Source organism: Motacilla alba, chromosome 4 (assembly GCF_015832195.1).
Source record: "Motacilla alba alba isolate MOTALB_02 chromosome 4, Motacilla_alba_V1.0_pri, whole genome shotgun sequence".
Lineage (NCBI taxonomy): Eukaryota > Metazoa > Chordata > Aves > Passeriformes > Motacillidae > Motacilla > Motacilla alba.
Window position 1 is genome coordinate 63,496,000 of NC_052019.1, and position 22,772 is coordinate 63,518,771.

Here is a 22,772-nt window from a genome sequence, read left to right on the forward strand (position 1 = left end):
CACATAGACTGGGTTCCCACTTCTCATTGTTGGTATTTTCCCTTGTGGTTCTTTTTTTTTTTTTTTTGGTTGTCTAAATCCTGCTACTGCCTTTAGTAATTAAACTGTTACAACTGTGTATCCTATGTGCTATTTTTTTTACAAATATTGATAAACAAAAATCTGATGTCCACTCCCGGTATGAGTAAGAAAGTATATTTTGTCTTTGTACTGATTCATTGCATTCATTTCATTAATCAGTGAATCACACAATATGAACCAGAATTTTTATTATACATTTGAGTAACCTTTCTGTATAAACTACCAAATGCCAAATGTATTTTTATGGGGAAATTGGATGGTGTCTATATGTAATGCATGCTGAAATGTAAAAATTTAAGACTCTGCTGTAAGTATTGTGCATATAATAAAAAATCTGCATCTTAGATCTTTCTTTTACACTGACATCAGTGGGATATCTAAGCCCTGGGCTTGTGATTCAGTTGTCACAGTGAATGGTTAAAAAAGCCACCACCAAAGAGTGCAAGCCATCTGATGAAGAGTTACTGAACTGGGAGAAGAACAAAGGGAAAGTAAAAACTTTCGTTCTCCAAGAGTGAAGTAAATAGATTTGTTGACAACTTTATGCAAAACACGTAGAAGGAACAAAATAATTTCTAGAGATGTTACAAAATCTAAAGAATAGATGAAAGCATTTTGTGTGATGATGTGTTTATTAAAGATTGTGAATTCTGGAGAAGTGATCCATCTAACAAAGAGAAAGCAATGCTGCGCAGACATTAGGAACAAAAGGGAAGGATCCTTCTTGAAGAGTGGCAGGCCATCAAGGAAAGATACTTCCCAGTGAAGTGCTAACAGATGTAACAGATGAGACTCTATCAGTTGAAAGTTACACAGTCTACAAACAAGTGGAATTCAACATTGTTTCATGCATAAGTTCCTACCTGCAAAATAGTGCTCAGCGTGGATTGCATAAATATGCAGCTAAGGGAGACAGAAAAATTCACTGTACCCTCCCAGCAGACATCTGTAAATGTGTTTTCTGTTTGTTGAACAAAGAAAGCTTAATGTTGAAATAAAGATGATGGAAATGCTGCATCCATAATTGTGGAAGGAAGGAAGTCAGGCTCTTACTTAATGTAGTGACTTGCTTTTGAGAAACGCTGAATATTCCCAGCACCCTTTGACCTGTAATTGATCAGAAATTTTTTAAGTCGTTGTTCAGAGACAATGTCCTGGTTCCAGCCAGGACAGGGTTAGTTTTTGCAGTATCCAGGAGTGGGGGATGGCCAGGACCCAGATGATATTCTATGCCACCTGGCATCATTTTCAGGGGGAACAGGGGAAGAGCTCCCTTAGAGTTTGGGGTAGAGGGCTGTGGTTGGGTATTGTCAGGCTCCACATGCTGTAGTGGCGAGCATTTGCATCTCACCCCCTCCCCTCACACATTTGTTAATATTGTTGCTGTTGCTGTTTATTTTCATATTTCATTGCTGCTTCCAGTAAGTTGTTTTTATCTCAACACATGATCTTTTCCTTTTGTGCCTCCAGTTCTTCTGTCCATCCGGCTTCAAGAGGAGAGTGAGAGGGAGCGGGAGCATGAGCAGCGCATGAGCAGCGCATGGTTCCATGAGCAGTTTCAGTGGAAACACTAAACTCGAGGATGCCCCCCTTAAACTGCCACAGTCATGAAGCACTTTTTGATACAAATTACTTTCCAGAGCTGATTTCTTTTGTCTGTAAGTTGTGAAGAATCCGCTCTTCAGCCTGAGTACAGACCAAGGGATAGTTTTGTCAGATTAAGCCCTTTTGCTGACCCAGAGATGGAGCTACTGAGAGACGTTTTAAAAACTTTGATTCCATTTTCAGTCTCATGAGAAGGGTGAGACAATAAAGCTGTTATAATTCCTGCCATCACAATCAGAAGCCAACTATTTCCTAATTACAATATGCTATAGGTGTTTCTTCGCCTATCAGCTTTAGCCACACCATGCTGTAAATGCTTTAAAGCCAACCATCAAAATTTACCCCTCATGGTTCTAACTACAATGGATCTTTCACAGTTTTATTTGTCTAAAGTATCTAGTCTCATGTGCAAGGCCATCCTTTGAAACTTGTTTCTAGTTCCATTTCTCTCTCAACAATGTTTGTCCTATTCCATGGCATTTCTAAGTCAGCATTTCTTATCTCAAGGTTTGCATACAGATGCATTCTACGCGAGCCTTCTGTCAGGCTTTGAGAATTTTCTACAAATCCATTTCCCACACAGTTCCAAAGGAATGGCCTGCTCCCCAGTTCATTCAAAGAGAGGTAGCCAAAGGCAGGCTCCATGCTGAAGTCCCAGTGAATGAGCTCACTGTGCAAAGTAGATGATGTTATCCCCCAAACAGGAGAGTTAGCTGCAACCTTCTGAAACTCCAAACTTCTGTTTATTGTTGTAGCTATTGTATGACATAAGAACACATAAAAAACCTAATAAAAATGCCTAATAAAATGACATTTAAAAGTATTCTCCATTCAGTTTTTGAGAGGCAATACACTATAGTGATGCAGACAGAAGTGCTGAGATATGAACACAGAATTTGCTCCACATTCCTCAAACAGCATTGTTAGTTACTCATTCACCACCTGTACTGTCCATACCACTCCATTTCTACTTTGTTTTGCCTTCCCTTAAGGAAGTAAGCCCTAATTTTTGTCTGTGTATGTTTATCCCCTCCAATACAGACTCCCACACTTTCTGATCATGACAGCTGCTGGTGATCTAACATACAAATGGCAGCCAGAAATGAGCAGGCCACAGGGTGTCATTCTTTATGCTATTTTATCTTTGATTCTGCCCATTCTCAGGGCAATAAAGAGAAAGATGGTACTGATATAATTCAGGGTGATAAGCAGATCCTTCTGACTTGAACAGGCTTCTTGTGATCTTCCATATTATTTAAGGGTTCAAAGCCTGCTATGGTTTTGATCTTTTAAGAAAGACATTTTCTCCTAATTTAGCTCCTGTGTGTTGAAAAAGTGCAGGGGGAATACAACAGGGTGTTAAAATACAAGATCAGTCCAGAGAGATATTCTCACCAGCATCAAGACAGAACAGTGTCTGTTGCTCTCCTCTTTCTTCTTTGAAAGCCCTGAGGGAACACAAATCCTGGGAACAGGATGGGAGCAAAGAGAGATCTCTACTTCTAATAATATAATCTGGAATAATATAATCTAATGTAGTCTGGATGGCTGATGACAAATTGATAAACTTCTAGTATAATCAGCCTATCTCAAGCATGCAGAGTGATTCATTCAGATACCTTTTTATATTAGCTCATTTCTTCTTCCCCAAATTGTGATCTCTGTGCTAAACCTTTGAGAGGCACAGCCCCATACCTCACTTTTTAATTCAGTTTGCATTCATTGATTAGTTATTATATATATATATATATATATATATATATATAAAATATGTAGTTCTACATAGATATTTGGTATTTTGATTAATGTGTCAGTTTGCCCTCTTTACAATGGACCAGGGCAAGCTGTTGACCTGTAGTGGGCTATGAATCAACTTTTATGCTCCTTGGTTTATTTGGATGAAACAGGAATTGAAGTAGGATTTTACCTGCATGCCAGCAAGTAATTCCCCAAATGAAATTCTTTTCATATGTCTCCCATTATCTTATTTTTTCAAAGTACTTGGTCAGGCTCAGAACGGTGGCGGGGGAGGGGGGGAGGGTGTGGGGTGTGAAATTGGGGAAAGAGAGAGACCAAGTTCTTTTATATATCTGCAAGGTTTTCCTTTGTAAGAGCAGGCCCGGACCAAGTAAGTAAAGTGAAGACCTCAAGTAATGTTAGTGACAACATATGCACAGGAGACATTCCTGTTTGATTTATTTGAAACAACTAGTATTTTGCAATCTAAACTTGTATTTCACAATAACATAATATCAAGGAAGTAAAATTATCATAACAAAGCTGCATCTCAAATGAAATATTCTTTTCCCACCACGTTTGGAATCTCTCTTTTACAATGAAGGCATAGCTTGCCTGCTTTATTACAGTCTCTAGCAGCAGGTTAGGTCAACTTATACTGGTAACAGCTTTCAAAGTGCTGATCCTGCTGCAAGGAAAGAGATTTGGGAGCAATGTCTGCCTCATGTCAGGGGGCTTAGGGGATGGGGCCTCCCCAAGGGCAGCAGGACAAGATCTATCCCACTCTCCTAAGCAGAGAGCAGGTGGAGACAGCACCAACCCTGGGCACTGAGCACCTCCCTGGGGACAGGACTGGGCCAAGGAAGGGCTGAAACATTGGCCCATGGTAGAGGTCAGCATCAGGCCTGGTGAGGGGAACCAGGGTGAGAGACCGCCCTGGGGAGTCTGAGGCCATCTATGTAGTCCATGGGAATTTGAGAGGTGCGCAAATCCTCTTTTTCTACCAGCAGTTCTTTGAGCCACATTCTTACTTATGTCTTGTCTGTGCCTTTGCAGTTTACGATGCTGGAGTGCAGGCACTTGTTCCAGGGAAACAACTTAACTGGTATGGTAAGTTTGTTGTCATCAACAGGATGACTCAGGACAGACCTTGCAGAAAATGTATTCAATTGTCCAGAATCTCTGAACTTTTCAACATTTGCCGAGTAAATACCAGGTAAGTCCCTCCCAGCATTCTCTTAGTGTAGGATTTTTAGACTGCCCTTGTCACTGCTATGTCCAAATATTTTTTCATTTGCACGACCAGCATTTCAGGGGTAGTTTATTCTTGATCTCTCCCTCTGGAAGAAGGGAAAGCTCTCTGTTATACTCCTACTGCCACTCTCTGTGTCATCTCCAAATACCTACTGAGAAAACCTTTTGCACAGTATCAAACACTCACTGGAGAGCAAGCAAATGAGTCTGTATTTAATCAGTAGTAAGCCATGGGAGGTGGCAAATGTGCCTAGCTTCTGAAGCAGGAGATGTTTAAATGCTCTTGCAAACTGCAACAGTAGAAAAGGATATAATCCTCCAACTTGCTGTTTAGAAATTTTTCTAGGCTAGGTGTGGATGCAGAAATGACGTGACGTGGAAAGAACTGAATACAGATTTCTCACATCCTGGTAAAATATTCCAGAAGTCATACCATCTGCCCAGGAAATCTTAGTTATCTAGTCTTTAACATCTTAACAAACATCTTAAGAAAATCAGGATCCTATTTTTAGGTGTTTGCAGAAAAAAAGTATTGAGCAGACAAAAACTACCAGTCAAAGAAATGCTGGCAGAGGCCCTTTTTATGCCATATGATCATAGTATTTGCTTATAATCTTGGCTGCTGAGGACAAATGCTTCTTTAATATGATGGGCTCTAAACCCAATTTCCTTTTCCCAACCCTCCCTAATCATCAAATCCAAAAGGATTTAGGCTCTGAGTGGAAAGATGAAGAGCTCTTCATTTTTCTCTTTGAAGCTGTCCCATTTTGAAAAGAATAATTATATATTCTTTTGACAGAGAGACCAAGGGCACCAAATTGCATATTGCTCTCTTGACTGCTAGTTAGCTCATTAACCTGGATGTGGGGAGAGCTCAGTATGGTAGCGCCCATGTGATTTTACATTATTTTCTTGCATAACGATTGTTGTGGTGTTTTTTTCTCTTATTGTTTTTATTTAGGAACTAGGTTCTGTTCCCACCTCTGCAGTATGAAGTTTCTCAGTTATGCCTCAGGAAAGTAAGGACAGCGATGCAGGCATCTGTCATAACACTGGACTATCTTTTGGTTACTAATAAAGGACATAAAAGCACACAGAACAGTAGCCAATAAATCTATCTTTAAAAATCTATCAATAAAAATATCCATCTTTAATATATTTTTTTTTCAATTTCCATATATTTTCCAGTGCTGAACGTTATATTTGGGATGAGAACATAAGATGTTTTGAGTCTGTTTTTTCTTCCCCTGAAGCTTTAGATCTGTGAATATTAGCAACGTTTTCAGTAAAGCAGTAGATTTAAATCTGCGAATGAAGAATTAAACACCTAGAAAGTTTGCATGCAAATAGTGATTTCCAGTTTACTCCAGATAGAAAGGAAATAGGAAAGCAATTTCCCTAGTCCAAGGAATCAAAGTGCAGGCTTCAAATATTTTCTGTTACTGCATTTCATGTCCTTCTTGAGCAGTGGTAGGTCTGGAAATTATTTGTATAAGAACAGAAAAACAGTAAGCTACTTGATTTTGCCTGAATATTTTCCTAGTTAAGGGGAACTTCTTAGATCAGACTTACTAAATACAACAAAAATGTATTTCTTAAATAATAAAATTAAATTAATTCCCTGTGTTGTAACATGGGAAGTGACAACAGGAATCAAAGTAGCAAAATTAAACCTGGGAGCCTTAATCACAGTTTCTATATGATAAGGGCTGCTTAAACTCCATCTATAATTATAAGGGAAAATTTAAGTTAGACAGGTAATTCTATTACTTAACTATTCCTAATGACAGGGAGTCCTCAAAAATAGCTGACATAAATGGTCAAAAGCACAGTGAAGTACCATCCTTTAAAAAGTTGTATTTGAAGAATATATAATAATACATCTGAAAGTAACTCTGTAAATTCTTAAATTTTTACAATAGGATGAGGAATGTTCCAGAATGTTCCTGTTCCCAAGGAAGTGCTGGATGCCGGGACTGCCCCCCTTCCCATCCCCTGGAAACAGGTGTAAGAAAAATATTATACCTCACATATATACCTCAGCCATTTTATTTCAGCTTAGCTGTGACCTAATGTAAATGTGTACCTGGAGTGCCAAGAAAGAGATTTATTTTTTGTTTTGGGGGTTTTGTTTGCTTGTTTATTTAATTTTCAACAGATTGTTTCAGGCAGCTCAGTGAGGTTTAATGATATTATTACAAGGTACATTGCATTTTCCCCCTAGATTATATTAATTACCTATCTTTAACTTCCAGCGCAGTCTCTCTTTTCTTTTTGTTGACAGCCAGAATATAAATCAAACAGCGCCTCTCTCAAAAACTGAATGGCTGTGAGCTCCAAGGGCATAATTTAGCCTCATCTTCAGGGGCTTGAGAATGAAAATGTTTGCTTGCATTCTTCTTTTTTTTTTTTTTTAATATAGCACAAGCCACAACAAATATATTTCTCTCATGGTGAAATTCTTCTCCTTTTGTGCTATTTATGCTCCTGAACAAAACACTATTTAAGTATCAATTAATGTTGTCTGTGAGGCTAGGAAGAGCACAGAACATTCTATGTCTGTCTTCCTCTCCTTTTTTTCCTCCACTTAGGAACAGCGCCACACCATTGCTTTTCCATCAGCATCCCAAAACGTTCCAGCTCTAAATTATTCTGATACCTGGTTCAAAAAGCTGTAGCGATGGGCATGGAATTACTAAGCAGTTTTGACATCAGGCTTCATCTAGGTCTTTTTTCCAGATTATTCTCAACAAATGAGAATACTCTCCCTCCATTGAGGTGAATGTGCAAAATAGTCAGAGAGCTGCTTTTACACTCCAAGTATGTTAGACCAGCAAAGATTATAGAAAACATATTTCAGCCAAGTCTGAAAGGAAATAATTTTCTTAGGATCTATTACCTTCCAGAGCAAAACCTTCTTAAACATCCATGAGGTTGAGGTTGATTTTTTTTTGCTTGTTTTGCTCACATTTTCAACCAACAACTAGGGCAGCGTAAGACTACGGTTACAATGAATTTTTAGTTGTCTGAACTTCTGCATAATAAAAACATGAATCTGTCTTTTCAGGACTGCATTTCTGTATCTATCTTAATAGAAAATCTAAACATTTATATAATTTAACATCTTTTTTATTTTGCTTTGAGATAAAACTATCAGAAATGTCTGTTTTACACTGACACATAGCCATGTCCAAAGTTTCAGATTTCCAAACTGGATTGTGCAGCTTTTTTAAAAGCAAAGCCAGTGAAGTTTCCCTTTTTCTGATGTCAAATAATTTTATTGCAGGCTGCTCTTGCTTAAAAAATGCATAAAGAAAGAAAAGAAAACTTCCTTTTTCTCTCCTTCATATCACTGCAACTTGGGCCACTGCCTTTAATGGAATTAGGCTCTGATGCATATAAAATACAGCTCAGTTTTGCAACCTGAATGTTTGGATCCAAGACTTCTAAAACTTAAGGTTGGTTTGGTTACATTCCCTTTATCTCGTAGTGGTAAGGCTTTGTCACACAGTACATTGCTCTCCAGGGTTAGTGCAAATCAAAGATGAGTTACCCAAAATATGCTTCTAAGTTGAGCATCAGATGAACTTTAATCTTTGAAGTGTATGTATTTGAAAGCATTCTCTTTTCTTAAATGTTTGACTTAACTGTTTTTTCCATATTGTGTGATACAGATCAGTATTTCAGTATATATTCACCTATTTGTCTAAGTCTCTCTTCCACAGGAATGGTAAACATTATCTCAATCCTGCTTGCAATTTTTGATATCTTCTGCTTGCCTAAAATGGTTACCATCCAAAGGACACTTTAATCAGTGCTGACACAGTGAACAAGAAATCTTTAGCACAGCATCTTTCATCTTGACTCAGCAAGATTTCCAGTAGTTGCATTTATACAGTTTTTTGACAGGATGCTTCCTAAGTGAAGCGTTTGCCTTCTGGAGAGCTACACCCACAGAGATTTCATTTTTCTTGATGTCTGTCAATATCATGAACTTTATTAACAAATTCAAATTCAAAAACAATTTCAGTTCAAGAAATCTGTCCAAGTTAGTTCTTGCTTATTTCTTACATATGAGGATATCTACAAAAACACAGATGCTCAACAATGGATTGTAATGGCTGTGTATATTTGTTTATATATATATATATATATATATATCCATTTCTTAGAGACAAAACAAAATGAAGGAGCTCTTTAAGAAGAATTTGATCTATGATTGTAGGGATCAGTGCAAAGGATTTGACTCACAGTTTCAAAATTTTGTCATAGCACAATATTATTATAAAGTCCTACTGGGCTGTCTTTTACATTACTGCAAACAGAATAGAATGAACAACTTTCTACCCTTTATAGACAGCTGCTGCCATTTTTTTGCAATCAAATTGCAATAACGAAATGTATATCAAAGATGCTTCTTTTGGCCCCTAATCCTTTATATAGGTTTTAATTCACAAGGCAAAATGCCATAAAACTCAAGACTAGAACCTGGAACAGTGGCAGGTTACGATCGACTTTCTCCAGGTAAGACATACAAATATTTAACAGCCTTGCAAAATTGCAATTGCAATTTACCAGCCTAGGAAGACTATCTATTTATCCACCTTTTACCCTGAGGAATGATATTACTTTAAAAAAGAATGAAAAGAATGAAAAGAATGAAAAGAAAAAATCCTTCTAGGAGCAGGTAACATTTTGGAAGTAAAAAAAAAAAAAAAAAAGAGTTGTGTGCTTGATTGTGGGTATAACATATGAAGAAGGGGCTGAATTTAATTCTTGAATGCAAAACTCCATTCTACACTAAGGAACAAGTCTAGTTTTTTAGTACCCTAACATGTGTTTCTACCCTTTTTTTTACATTTTTACTGATAGGAGCTGTAAAAAAAATCCCATGGCAACTTCCCAGAATTTGAACTATAGTTACACACACACACACACGCACACACACACACATGTATCTCCCCCACAACTATATAGAGGCTATAATGCAGGAATCTTTACAAATTGTATTTATCTCTGTATTTTCATTTCAACTTCTTTTGCAACAACACTAATGAAAAATTACTACACCTTGTTCCAGTAATTTAAGAATATGTTCATGGAAATACCTTCCCTAAATAGGCATGATAGCAAAAACTTGCTCTAAAAAATTGGAATTCTATTTCAAGTAGTGAAATGTTTTAGTATTTCTGTTTTGGAAGAAACTTGTGTCTGATTTTGAAGAATTTTAATAGGCAAGCTGCTTAGAAATCTATTGCTACAAATCTAAATCAGGAGTTTAAAAAAGAAAAAAAATATTCATAGACCTGATTCTGTATTATCTTTTATAAGACCCGGTCTTCTCTGCTTGAACTCTAATTTACTCCAAAGACAGTTATTCTCACAGGCAGCTTGTTCTATTATGCTCATAAATGGCAAATTGGAAGAATGGCAAATTGAAACATTAAATATTGCTTCAAATAACTAATTGAAGGATAGAACATTTTTATCCCTACAGCTGTGCACAGATTAACTCCTCCAAAGCTCAGCATGCCCCACTAGGAACATTACAGAACAACAGGACTGAGAGCCTTCCCTGTGCTTTTTCTCTGAGGCAAGTTTAAGTACACTTATATCATCCCTTACAGGTGTTTTTTTGCACTCTCCTTGAAAACCTACAGTGAAGGAGATTCCAAAACCTTCCTCATCTCAGTTTTATGGGCATCAGTCTTTCCCCTTAATATCCAACCTAAACATTTCCTGATTACTTTCAGTTCACTGTTGGGTCCAATATGCAGATGAGAGTCCTTCAATAGTTGTATCACCTGTGCTCAGAGGAAGAGGCACACACACTGAGAGAGGTCTGAAGGCATTTACAGACCTGTCCCTGCACCCAGCAGTGTGATGGAATATGTGGGAGATGCTGAACAAGGCAATTTCAAAGGGTGGTGGCCAGCTGCCCACTAAAACAAAGAAACGGGACAAATTGAGCCTCTGCACTGCCCAGTTTGCCCTTCTCTTGGGACAGCAGCTATGTACTGGGATTTAATGTGTCCCAAGGCTTGTGCCAGCAAATGTTAGTGCACCAAAACTCACAGTGAGCAAGGGAAATCAGCAGAAGCTACAGCTTCATCCTGAGGGCCCAGGTAGTACTTAAATTCTTCCTTTTCCTTGACACTTCTGCATCCTACCACGACTCCTTCAGGGACTCTCCCAGTGAACTCAGAAGGATTTCTGTGTATATACAGACCAATGCCAATGGTATTGAACATTAAAAAAGAATAAAAAAGATTAATATATCCGTATGTATAACATACTTGATGTAAAGAGTACAGTTTTGGAAATGACTGACAGGACATGATATACTTAATAATTTTTTCAGAAAAAAATGGCATGCAAGACGTGAAGAGAGTTTGATTAAATAGAAACACTTTGGCTGTCCATGAAATGGAAAGTAAAACAACTTCCTTTTTCTCCCAAAGACCAAAAAACAACCATAAATTACAATATATGTCTCTATTAAAAACTTAGAAACAGGTTTCAGAATGGCAAGGAGTTTCTTGCTTTAAAAGCAGAAACAAGAATCTAGCAATCTCCTTTAAATGAAATATTTGTCACAAATTCCATTGCTTTTCTTCATAAAATAAATGAAGCCTGTAGGCAACTAAAAGGTCTGCTGCCTAGAGCAGGAGGAATATTTCACTGTTGTATTTGCTCAAATCAATAGCTATTGAAGGTGTTTGGGGGATTTTTGAATTAGGTTTTGTATAATACACATTTTTAAAAGGATCTCATGAAAAAATTTGTCGTTATACAAACGTGCTAGATGTGCACATTAAAGTGTTTAATGAGCATATTACTTTGTTTGGAATATTAAATTAACAATGGCAGGGCCCAGTACACTAGTTGCACAAAGAACTCGTGGAATTTGATCAGGAATGTTGGATTCCCTGGGTGTACTTGGATCCACAGCAAATCGGTTTTCATTTCACACGTGATTTATATACTCCTATCTAATAAAAACTGTCATGATAAAGAACAAAAAAAACCCCAGAACCAACAAACAAAAATAAAAAACCCAAATTCTATTACAACATAGCAGTAAGCTCTCACACATTCATCCCATGGCAGCATTGGTGGGGACAACAGAATTCCTATAGAATGGCATGATCCAATTCCCACTGCAATGAGTGAAACATTAGCTCTTGTTTTACTTAATATTGAATCATCAGCAGGAATTTCTTTGAATTTGGCTAGGCATTGGCTGACAACAAAGTGTGCTCTCATTTGCTTTCATTATTTGATGTAATAAAGTACAGTGGGGGGAAAAAATCACAGCACAAAAAAAAAAAAAGAAAAAAATTTTACTAGATTTTTACATTTAGTAAATGGTACTTAAACTCCATGGACATGAAAGTAGTTTTAAACTTTACCTTTGAAATTTTACTTTTTTCAATATTTCATAGAAAAGAAATGCTCTAAGATATTGTTTCAGACCACAGAATTATTACAGAACATAAAGATTATATGCAAGGGCTTAATCCTTTTCCCAACGAAGATGGTGGCCAACACCATTTTAACTCCCATGGGACAGGGGTCAGCTGAGAATGTGCCATGTTCCTAATTGGAAATCTCCTTTGTGATAAAAGAGTCTGGCATACACTTTGCCTTTGTAATTTGAATTCTATCAACAACTATTCCTAGCCACAAGAGAAATATTTTTAGGCAATATATTTGAATAGTTTCACAAAACTATGTTAAAGAGAGATGTGTGGGTGTTTGTGTGTGTGTGTATGTATTTATGTATGTATGTATACATATTTATGAGCTTGGGATGATTTTCTTAAAATACTTAACTTCACTTACATTATATCTTACATTGCAAAATGTACAGACACCCAGTGTTCTTTTTAACAACATATACAGGTGAATTTATAGAGCCTTAGAAAAGATTTTGTGATTCCAAATTAAAAACCATAGAAACATAATCAAAATAATGGAGAGTGGTTTATACCTCTGATAGTACATAGCGCTCATTCGGGTAATATTGACAGCTGCATCTTTGGCATTGAAAATTCCTTACAACTTTTTAGACAAAATGTTGTAGCTTACAGCTTTTTTTTTTTTTTTTTTAAACAAGAAAAACAGGCTCGACCAAAATACGAATTTTGGGGAAGTACTATTAAAGGTTTATTTTATTTTTGTTTTTAGCAAGGATAGCTTAGGAACCCTGAATTATCTTCTCGCTTCAGTGTATGGTGTAGACTGTATGAATCCATTTAAAAATCAACTAAGTTGTACCACGTTTTTCGGAAAATTATATATAATATAATATATATATATTATATTTATTTAGAAGCTTTGAAATAGTACAGTAAACACTTTGCAACACGGTGTATAAACTACAGAAATGTCTTTGATAATTTTGTGGGTCTTCTGATTAACAACATTTTTATGACCCACAGGTGAAAAGAACATGATCACAATCTCTCTTGTAAAGTTGGAATAGTTTGGGGAACACTTGATCACACAAAAATAATATAAAACAGTCAAGTTTAAAACAGTGATATTGCATTTATAATGCACATCTCTTTTATCTGTACGATTGGCTTTTTGTGGTGAATATAAACATCTAAAGGGCTCAGTGACATTTTGGAGAGAGAAAGATATATAGTGCTGTAAACAGGCACACACTGATCAGAGAGGCAAGATCAGTTGCCTCTGAAGTTTCTACAGTTCTACACATTTCAACTCATTTCTCAGGCCTGCTGAGAGCAATTAGGTCCTATTGTTGGCCAGGATGTCTCCAACAGCACACAAATCCTTCAGTTACACAGAACTGGATGGCCAAGATAATGAAGTTGAAAGCTGATGCTTTTTGTTGGTCGACTTTCTTTTGTGCAAATCATGCTGCTTCAGGTAAGTCCTGTAGAAGTGACTAGCATATCCTTTTCCGTGCTGCAGGAAAGAAAGAAAGACACTTCTGAGAGGAACAAAAATAAAAAATCAGTCTCCAATAGTTCTTAGGTGTAGGGTTTCTTAGGGTGTAGACAAACAATCAAAACTTGTCACAAACTGACGCTGGAAATTCCCATTTTAGTAAACAGTAAAATGTTGATTTAATTTTCAGAGAAAGTCTCTTTTTGAGGCTTGATAGCCTGAATACCAAATTTCATAGGCTGTTTTATTATTCTGTCTAACTTGCCAGGGCAAATATTCCAATGTGCCTGTACAGAATCAGTATATGGATAAGGCAAACATTCAGACTTACAGGTGAAGTGTTACTCGAATGTCACAGGCTAATTTTCCCCTAGTTCAGCTTGTTTTTTGAAGCAAGATCTAAAATTCTCCCTAAAATTCAGAAGCTAGTTTTCCTTCTCTTTCAAATTGAACCATTATCCTCATCAGTAAATGACCCTTCAGTCTGGTTTGACAGATGAAAAAATGGTGCACTAGTGCTACAATTCAAATTTCAGCATTTACTGTCAGGCTGAAAATTAACTCATGTTACACGGATGAAGAAGGTCAATGCATTAGCAAAGCCATATCCTAATCCACCAGCTGCAGTAGCTGTATTACCTCAAGACACTGGCTAATTTAACTGTAATTGGGAGCAAAAGTAACAAATGATTTGTACCAGCATCTAGGAAGACCCCAGGTTAAATTCTGATCTCAGTCACACATTAAACCAACGAACTAACTCATTTGCTCAAGTATTATAATCAGCATCAGCACCATTCTTATCTGGTAAAACTTAATAGTGATAAAATCAGGCGTTACCTTAGCTCCAAATCAACTAAATCCCTACCTGAAATTCAGTCCATTTCTCTGTGTGAAGTTTTACAGCTGAAACAAAAAGGAATCTTAACTTTCAAATGAATCTTTGAATCATGTACAGGTTGATGCTTGCATGGTGACACATAAACACATCCAGTCTCCGTTCCATTTAACATAAATACACACATTTGCCATACTCATTTCCCAGATATATATTCACTAGTAAAGGTATGAAATCTGGATACTGTATCACAAGGAAGTTAGATTACTTACAGGGAAATGCTACTGTGGGTGAAAAATGTGAAAAACATTTCTGCATGAGCTATCTGTTCAACACACAGAAAATTGCCGCATGTGTTATTAAATAAAACATCTAATAGATGAGGTTTACAATGTTTCAGTTCTGTAGCAAATTAGTAGCAGAATTAGAAAGAATTTTTAAAAGCTTCTGCAAGATGTTTTTTAAACAATGCTTTTAAGTATAAATGAGATCAGAACCTTCATGATGCAGTGAATGATCAGATTAATCCAGTATCTAAATATCTTTCAAAGTATCTTTTTAATATTACAAGAAACAGTCATTCCAATAATGGTAGAAAAAATAACAAGACTTATATTGGATCTTTAAAACTTTTTTCCCCAAAGTTCAGTCATAATTTCAGTTCTCTTGTAAATATTTAGGCATAGTTGTCTCGATTGGTGTCTGCCACTGAGGAACTCATGATGCACTACAGACACAGTAGGACTTTGCTGAGAGAAAGATAAACAGAGATGCAGCTGGGGCAAACACTGCTTTTAGGCAGCACCACTGCCCCACTCCTGTCTGACACCGTGCCTTGGTGGTACTGATGTGGCACCATCTTCCAGATAATGCAGGGACTGAGTTACTGGCTGTGTCTGGCCTTTTGCCATGTAAACTGATGCATTCTAAAATTTTTAATCTCCAGTTAAAATGCTTATATTACAAAACAATCAAGCCCTTTTATAGCAATAACTAAATATTATGCATTAAAGTTGCAGAACTACTGCAATTCTCCCCACCCACAAAAAATGTTGTGCCAAATCTTAAAATATTCTCTGCCAAAACATAAAAAGCATTGGATTTTAAAGACAATTTTTGCTCCGTGTTTGTTTGGCTTTTTTTCTGGTTCTGCACAGAAATTTATGTGCAAGCAAATCTCCGCATGTCTATACCAGTTTCCGTCTTTTTACAGATGGGGAATATAAATCAGAGAGGTTAAATGGAAAGGAGGATGGACTCAACTTAAAAAAGAGAGCAATGAAAGTTCTGACATCTGTTTCCAGTTCTCTGTGTGTGCATGCATGTGTGTTCATAAATAAACTTTTAAATAACAAACACTAAGCCTCTCTGTATCACAATTTCTCCATCTGTAAAATGGGAATAATATTGCTTACCTATCTCCTAGAGGTGCAGGAAGGTTTAAATCACTATTCTTTATAATCCACTTTGAGATCCAGAGATGGCAAGTGCTATAGAAATGGAAGTATCACAGTCAGTGTAAGAGCTGGAACAAGAACACCATAATTTCTGGTGCCTAATATCTCCTCTGAGATCACAGCTCTCTCTTTCATCCCTATTTTATCACCTGTTCCAAACTCTCAAAGTAGTACACAGGGAACCTTCAAGTCTGTGTGAGTATGGGTAGTCAGAAAAAAGGCTTTAATCACAAGCAGTTTCATAATTCTAATAATGTAATTATACTAATTGTACATATATTCAAATATTATTTGAGGTGAACAAGATGATTAAAGATTCACAAGCATTACAATTAAAATTCTTAGGGTACAGGATTTGTGCTGTATCCATCCTTCCCAGAACAACAAAGATTTTTAGCATTACAGTAAGATTTCTTAATGCATACAATTTATAGAGAATAAAATAAAATATAAAATAAAATAAAACTGGCAAAAATATATTACAATTCATTTGTTGCGCAAGACACCCTAATAAGCCTCCCATCCATAGTGAGCTAATTCTGTGTAGACTGATAAGGGAAGACATGTAAAGACATCAGTGGTAGTTGAACAGAAAAAGAAATTAAAAACACTAACACAATAAACAGGAAAGAGAAAGTAAAGTATGCAGTAATTATTCCTAGCTCATGGATCAGAAATGAACAGAAAATACTGTAAAGCCCTCGTCTCTTAAATAAATCTTCCTTTCACCCTGTTTCAAATCATCCTATTGCATCCAAACTTGATGTTGGATTACTACTTTATAACTGTGAGTACAGGCAGGAGCATTTCCTCTTATGGAAAAGCCTAGAAGGGATTGCCTGTGCTTAGAACACCTTCAAACTCTCCAAATTAAATTTTGCTCCTGCTTAGCAGTGGTAGCTAATCTAAAGGGGACAGAGAAAGGACACAGTGCTTCCCTCCACAGCTGGCAATTCAAGCAGAGAAAGAAAACCCATACTATAAACCCGTCCTATACCTTTTATAAGCATTGTCACTTTCCCTCTGGACTATATTTAAGAGCTCCATAAGCTCACCACAGCATTACTTCTGCTCTTAACAGAACAACTGCTGAGTCCCCCTAGAAGTGCCAACAGCCTCAAGATCCAAAGGAACTGCTAGACGATAAAATTTCCAAAGAATATAAAATACCAGGCATGCTGTTGCTGTTATAGGTATACTCCTGATCTCCCTTCACTTAGGAGAAAGATGACCTCAACCCCTTTCTTTTAAATCAAAAAAAGCCCTGCAACAGCAGAACAGGGGTAAAGCCACTATATAAACTCTTATCTTGTTTCAGTTCTGCATTCTTTAAGTTCAGACAATATCCGAGCAATATTTGCCTTCACACTGGCTTTCACATATGGGCTTTTGTGCAAGCACTCAACTCACTGTATTCTCTTGTGGGTCCCCTGTACAAACTTTGTGCCTCAGCCATGCCACCCAGGTCAAGCCTTCCCCACAGAGCACAGCAAATGATGGAAGGAACAAATGATGGAAGGATGCTGTAACTTCCTGCATTTCATTCAGAAACAGCCCAGCTATTCTGGCTACACTTGCAGTGAGCAATAATTTAAAAAGGAGTTAATTACCTCATACGCATTACAGCAAGGTTGGTTTTAAATCTGCATTGTTAATTATAACTGTCCTTTATATTTTGATGGTTTGCCTTACAGTCTACATCTTAACTGTAGCATATGAAACATGGCTCTTCACTAAATCCCATCAGCTTCACCAGAGCCAGAAAATGATAATTCTGGTGACCAACCAACCAACCAGACTGCAAGTTCAGTATTCCTTCTCTAACTCAGCCCAAGCAAATAGAGACCAAGACCTATGAAGTGGTAGAATGTATTCTGTCAGAAATAACCTGGCTGTTCCTGTTAGCTTGGAGCTCAAATATCAGCAAGAATGTTTTTTGGAAAGAGGTCAACAAGTGAATGGGAATGCAGAGTAAACTACTATAGCTCCCTCACCCTTCGTAGTGGTGCATCCAGGTAAAGGGTGAGACACACGGCTGGGGCTGGGGCTGGGGGATGTAGGATGGGGATTACTCTGCTGCCACCCATGTTCTGTGGATAAAAAAGCATTCCAGTCACTGCAAGTGTCAATTCAGTATATTTTGCAATCCATAAAGTCTTTTTTTTCCTTTTAAAAATGATCTATTACTTAAAGAAGTTCACTAAAGCATTGCTAGTAATCTTTTATGAATATTCCATTAATGACATTATAAAAAGAGAGTGTCTTATCGAGGCCGATAACATTTGGTACACAAATTTAAAAAATAGTATTTTTCCCTCCTGAATTAGTTTAAGGAGAAATTTTTTCCTTTTGTTTCAAGGCTTTAGTGAAGAGATTTTGCTCTTCAAATCTACATATTCTGCAGAGAAGTCTTGGATAAAACACCTTGCATTCCAGATGCCCATGTTTATTTTTACAGAATTAATGTGGGTTTAATTTTTTACACGATTAATGTGGGTTTTTAACTCTGCATTATATCAAAGAGTTCAGGGAAAAAAAAAAAAAGAAGGAAGATGGAACATACTTACTTTTCCAATTGAAAATATAGATAAATAATTCAATAAAATCTGATTTCACCTAATGCCAATGAGTCTGCTGGCTTTGGTGATCACTGTGAGCTTTAGGAATGTGTCTGAAGGGCCCTGAAGGCCACTTAAGGTGTTATGTGACAATGAGACCATGTTCTCCCTGTCCCATTCTGGCACGTGACAAGACAGGCAAGGCAGGAGAAGCTCCTGCACGTGAAGCTGTCAGTTGCCCCAGGGTAGAATTTCCCTCTAATAACAATATGGCACTCAGTATGGCTGAAATGCTCCTTCTGGCATCTGCAAAATCCTAGATATAAATATTGTTTCTAAAATAAACCGACAGCATTTGGACTGATGGGTACAATTACCCAGATTTCATGAGAAACAAGAAAACCAATTGTGAGCACCGGGTCTTCAGGCTGTGAATAAATTAGAGTAGGCCAAAATGCAAAAGTTTTTATTGCTGCACTGAAAGTTTTCTGGAAACAGGCTTGATTATAGCTAAATAAATAATCTCCTCAGGCGAGTAAAATCTTTCCTTCATTTGAGAGTATATCTTTACTTCTGGAACAAACATGATTATGCAAAAAAACCCCTGTCTTTTGTTTAAAAAAAACCCCCTATGTAACCACATATATTGTGCTTTTCTTTCTCCTTTCATTGAGTGCATACATTTACAAGTCTATATTAATTTAAATCAATTCAAGAAAGAAGAATTCTCAACCATGCCAAAATTTGACAGTGCTGGATACTGCACTGACCACAATGCATTAAGCCTGACAAGTAGTGTTACCTCCTCCAGGAAAAGGGGGTGAGACGTTTGTCCTCTGCACTTAAGTACAAAACTGCCACTTTTCAGATTTGAACATCATATTCCAGACCAACAACAGATTACCATTATTTTTAGAAAAACATTTTTGACCAAATTGCTGATTTACACATATTGCCATTTCTTTTAGCTTTGAGATTGGAAAATATATACCTAAAGGGTATTTAGGTATTTTCAATGTTTGGAACATGTAGCTATTTTGATTTGGCAAGTGAGATGCCAGATACAAATGCTGACACATCATGACAGCCACTGAAATAATGTTTCTCTGGTGCTAATGGGTGCTCCGAGATTTGCTACCTGGACTTCGCTAATCCTCTGGAAAAGAAAAAAAAAGTGGGGGGAAAAAAAAAGAAAAAAAAAAAGAAAAAAAAAAAAAAAAAAAAAAAAAAAAAGCAAGCTTTTCAGTTCTTAAGAACAACTACCCAATTCCCAGCTCATGTAAGCAGTGACCTTAATCAACATGTGCTTTACATCAAGCACATGACTAAGAGGGATTGACTTTTGAATCAAGCCCTGGATTTTGTCATCAATGTTCTGTTGCACACAAGATACTTTCATGTGCATTTGATTTTCTGTTCTAAATGCAGAGAATTTCTCTTTTCCACCCCCCAGCAACAGCCAGAGGCATAGTAGATGTCAGATTTGATTTATCTCTGGTTCTGATTATTTACTACTGAAACAATGCTTTTTAGTTACTACAACTCAGCAGAGAAAAGCACTAACCTATATCCTATAATGTACCATAAAAACACAAAAGACCATTTTCCCACAAGATACAGTGGGAATAAAGCTTCTTTGTTTTTCTATACTATTATAATAATATTATCTACCTGAAAACACTGAAGATAATATATGACATCGCCACTGAAGTCAGAGAACCACGGAATATTTAAATTTGCAAGAGTTCTTATAATTATGTACTGTGTTAAGGCCTATTAAATAACTCCCAAATTACTCCTGATGTATGTCAAACTTATAGCACAGAGCATATTCCCTAAGAATATTTCCAAATTCTTTGTCAACAACTTATTCTAATTGCATACATGTTGTAGTACCAATTCACATTCTTTGCAACTCACTATAAGCTAACGATTTTGGTATCATCCTCAGTAAAACTCCTATTAGATGCTTTTCTTTATTATTTTTTTATAAAAATTGCTTATGTGTTTGTATGCAATAGTAATTTATTCTCCTCAATCTTCTTTTCTTTTTCTCCATTTGTTTTTTTTTTTTTCCTTGCTTTTAAAAATTCACCATTTTTACTGCATTCTTACAAAATATGCAGTATACATTTCTTTCAGCTGACAAGCCTGAAAACGAACATTTCAGTTTGAGGGTTAACCAGTGCAGAACACATTAAAGGCCAGATACAATGTGACTTAAAATTTTCAGAGCCCTGGGGAGAAGAGGAGGGATATGAACCATCCCTCCTAAATTGCTCATAAGTGCCTCAGTTCCCTATAGATTCCAGGGAGAAGCAGACATGTAGAGCACCATTTGGTGGCCTTCAGAGGTGTCTAAATTATTCATGCAGGGTTTGGCCTGAAATAATTAAATTTACTTGTTCTTACACGAGGTAACATGCATTACAGCATTACATCAGCATCACACTATGAATTCCTATCCAATTTATCTTTGCCATGATGTTTTTTCCAACGTTCCTCTCTCCTAGCAGGGATTAGCTGGCATTAGGACCTGACAAGTATGTTTCCATTTTTTTCCTAAATGTTTTATTCTCTGTTTCTAAAGCACACTGCTTGTCATGAGCAGCACACACTCTGATTTCAGGGAGTCTTTCCCAGTTTACCAAGATAACGCACTTGGTACACGTACACTACATTCACTAAAGTGTATCAAAGGCCTCTCAAACGCCTTTCAAAGCTTGTCTTTTTCAAAATCACATATTGGTTTGTTTCTATCCATAAATGAAGTTTGCCCATCACCGTTCTTTGTCACTTAAGACTACCAGAATGGAATGATTTATACCCACATCATTAAAATTCCTCAGCCATATCAAGCAATCTACATGGGCCACAGCATGTGAACATATTCAATCTGCTTTCAGGAGTGGTCCCTGGCACCATGTCCCAGACCTTTCAGGGAAAAAATCTGCTTGACACAAGCTAAAGGCAGGCCAGAGAGTGTGAGAGTACAGACCATGACCTTCCAGTGGTGGAAAGGATCCTGTTTAATTCATTAGAGTAGCCACAAAGAAGCGTGGAAGTATAAAGCACACAGTCCTTTATCTCAAGCAGAGCAGAAAAAAAGTTATTACTGCATCTCATTTGTAAGGTAGAACTTCTTTAGATCTCAGTTCCTATCAATACCCACAGCTGTGTGCAGCTCTATTCAATTGTCATCTAAATTCCAATTGAGCATAGATGGATGTTAAATTAAAGCCCAAACAGTCAACTAAAAAAGTCACAAAGTGACAGAATTTTACACTGACAAAAGATGAATTCACACTATCAGCATCTATAAAATCCCTTATGAATAAAGAAAGGCGGAGTTCAAGCAGCTCCATAATGGATCTTTTTCCAGGGCTGAATGCAGCTGTGATGGTGAAGGTGAAAAAGATAAAGTCAGAAGACTCAGCTCATTTGCAAAACCAGGAGTTTGTCATCCCTGTACTTCTTTGGGGGATCTACTCTGCATCTTTTATTTTCCCTTTCTAAGCCACATTACTCCTGATGACCTGTAAAAATATCATGTAAAATAACACCCTTTACACATATGAAATAGGTTCATATGTATGCAAAAATTGCAGATTTACTCTTGCAACTCATACAAGCATGTGATTTTCAGGCAGAATCTGGGGAACAAATTCTGAAAATTTGCTTCTCCATGTCCACTGTATTTTCTTCAACCAATAAAGGCCATTATCCTAACAAAGAAAGAAATCAAATTACCTCAGAAGAGTTTGGATTTTCAGTGAATCCACATCATATTTAGATCTTCCAACAGGTATTGAAGGTAGGTATTAGGTATTGAAGTTAAAAACAATATTCTTAACGTATCTCCTACTACCTCTCCAAAAAAGGTACCCAATACCTAATTTTTCACTTTTCTGACCTCGCCATATTATGTTTCTAAAACAAATATATTGACAGCTACTTCCCAGCAGCAGTCATCAGACTACTAGCATGGAAATGTGGATTCTCAGTGGTTAATGCACAAATAAAGCTGTTTACAGGCTTGCCAGACAAACAGCAACACCGATCCCTACAGCGTGCTTGTCCAAACGTGATAAACAGATGCACTTCCCTAACTCTCTGCTTATTTGTTGCATTCTTTAAATGGTTTTCCTGATTTTTATCACTTCAGTCAAGGCAAGAAAAAGTAAGAAAAAGGAAAGGAAACCCTCTTCCAGCAGTGGAAATGACCATGGAAAATCACAGTTGTTGTGTACAGCAAAAGACCCAAAGCAAGTATAATTGCCTCTGCCCTGCAGGCCAAGGAGCTCCTTAGGCAGAGGCATGCAG

General features: G+C 37.0%; 1 protein-coding gene across 4 annotated transcripts in view; it reads right to left on the reverse strand.

The window, feature by feature from the left end:
• Positions 1-8,637: 8,637 nt before the first annotated feature.
• Positions 8,638-22,772, reverse strand: part of PCDH10 (protocadherin 10) — a 38,058-nt gene continuing 23,923 nt past the window's right edge. Inside the window, exons 5-7 of one of the 4 annotated variants that reach the window (XM_038135841.1) lie at positions 17,886-17,981; positions 15,850-15,924; positions 8,638-13,614 (exon numbers count right to left, since the gene is read on the reverse strand). In XM_038135841.1, the coding sequence (XP_037991769.1) occupies positions 15,890-15,924; positions 17,886-17,981 (131 nt within the window). In that variant the 3' untranslated portion in view covers positions 8,638-13,614; positions 15,850-15,889. The other 3 variants (XM_038135842.1, XM_038135843.1, XM_038135840.1) reach the window with 3 other exon arrangements.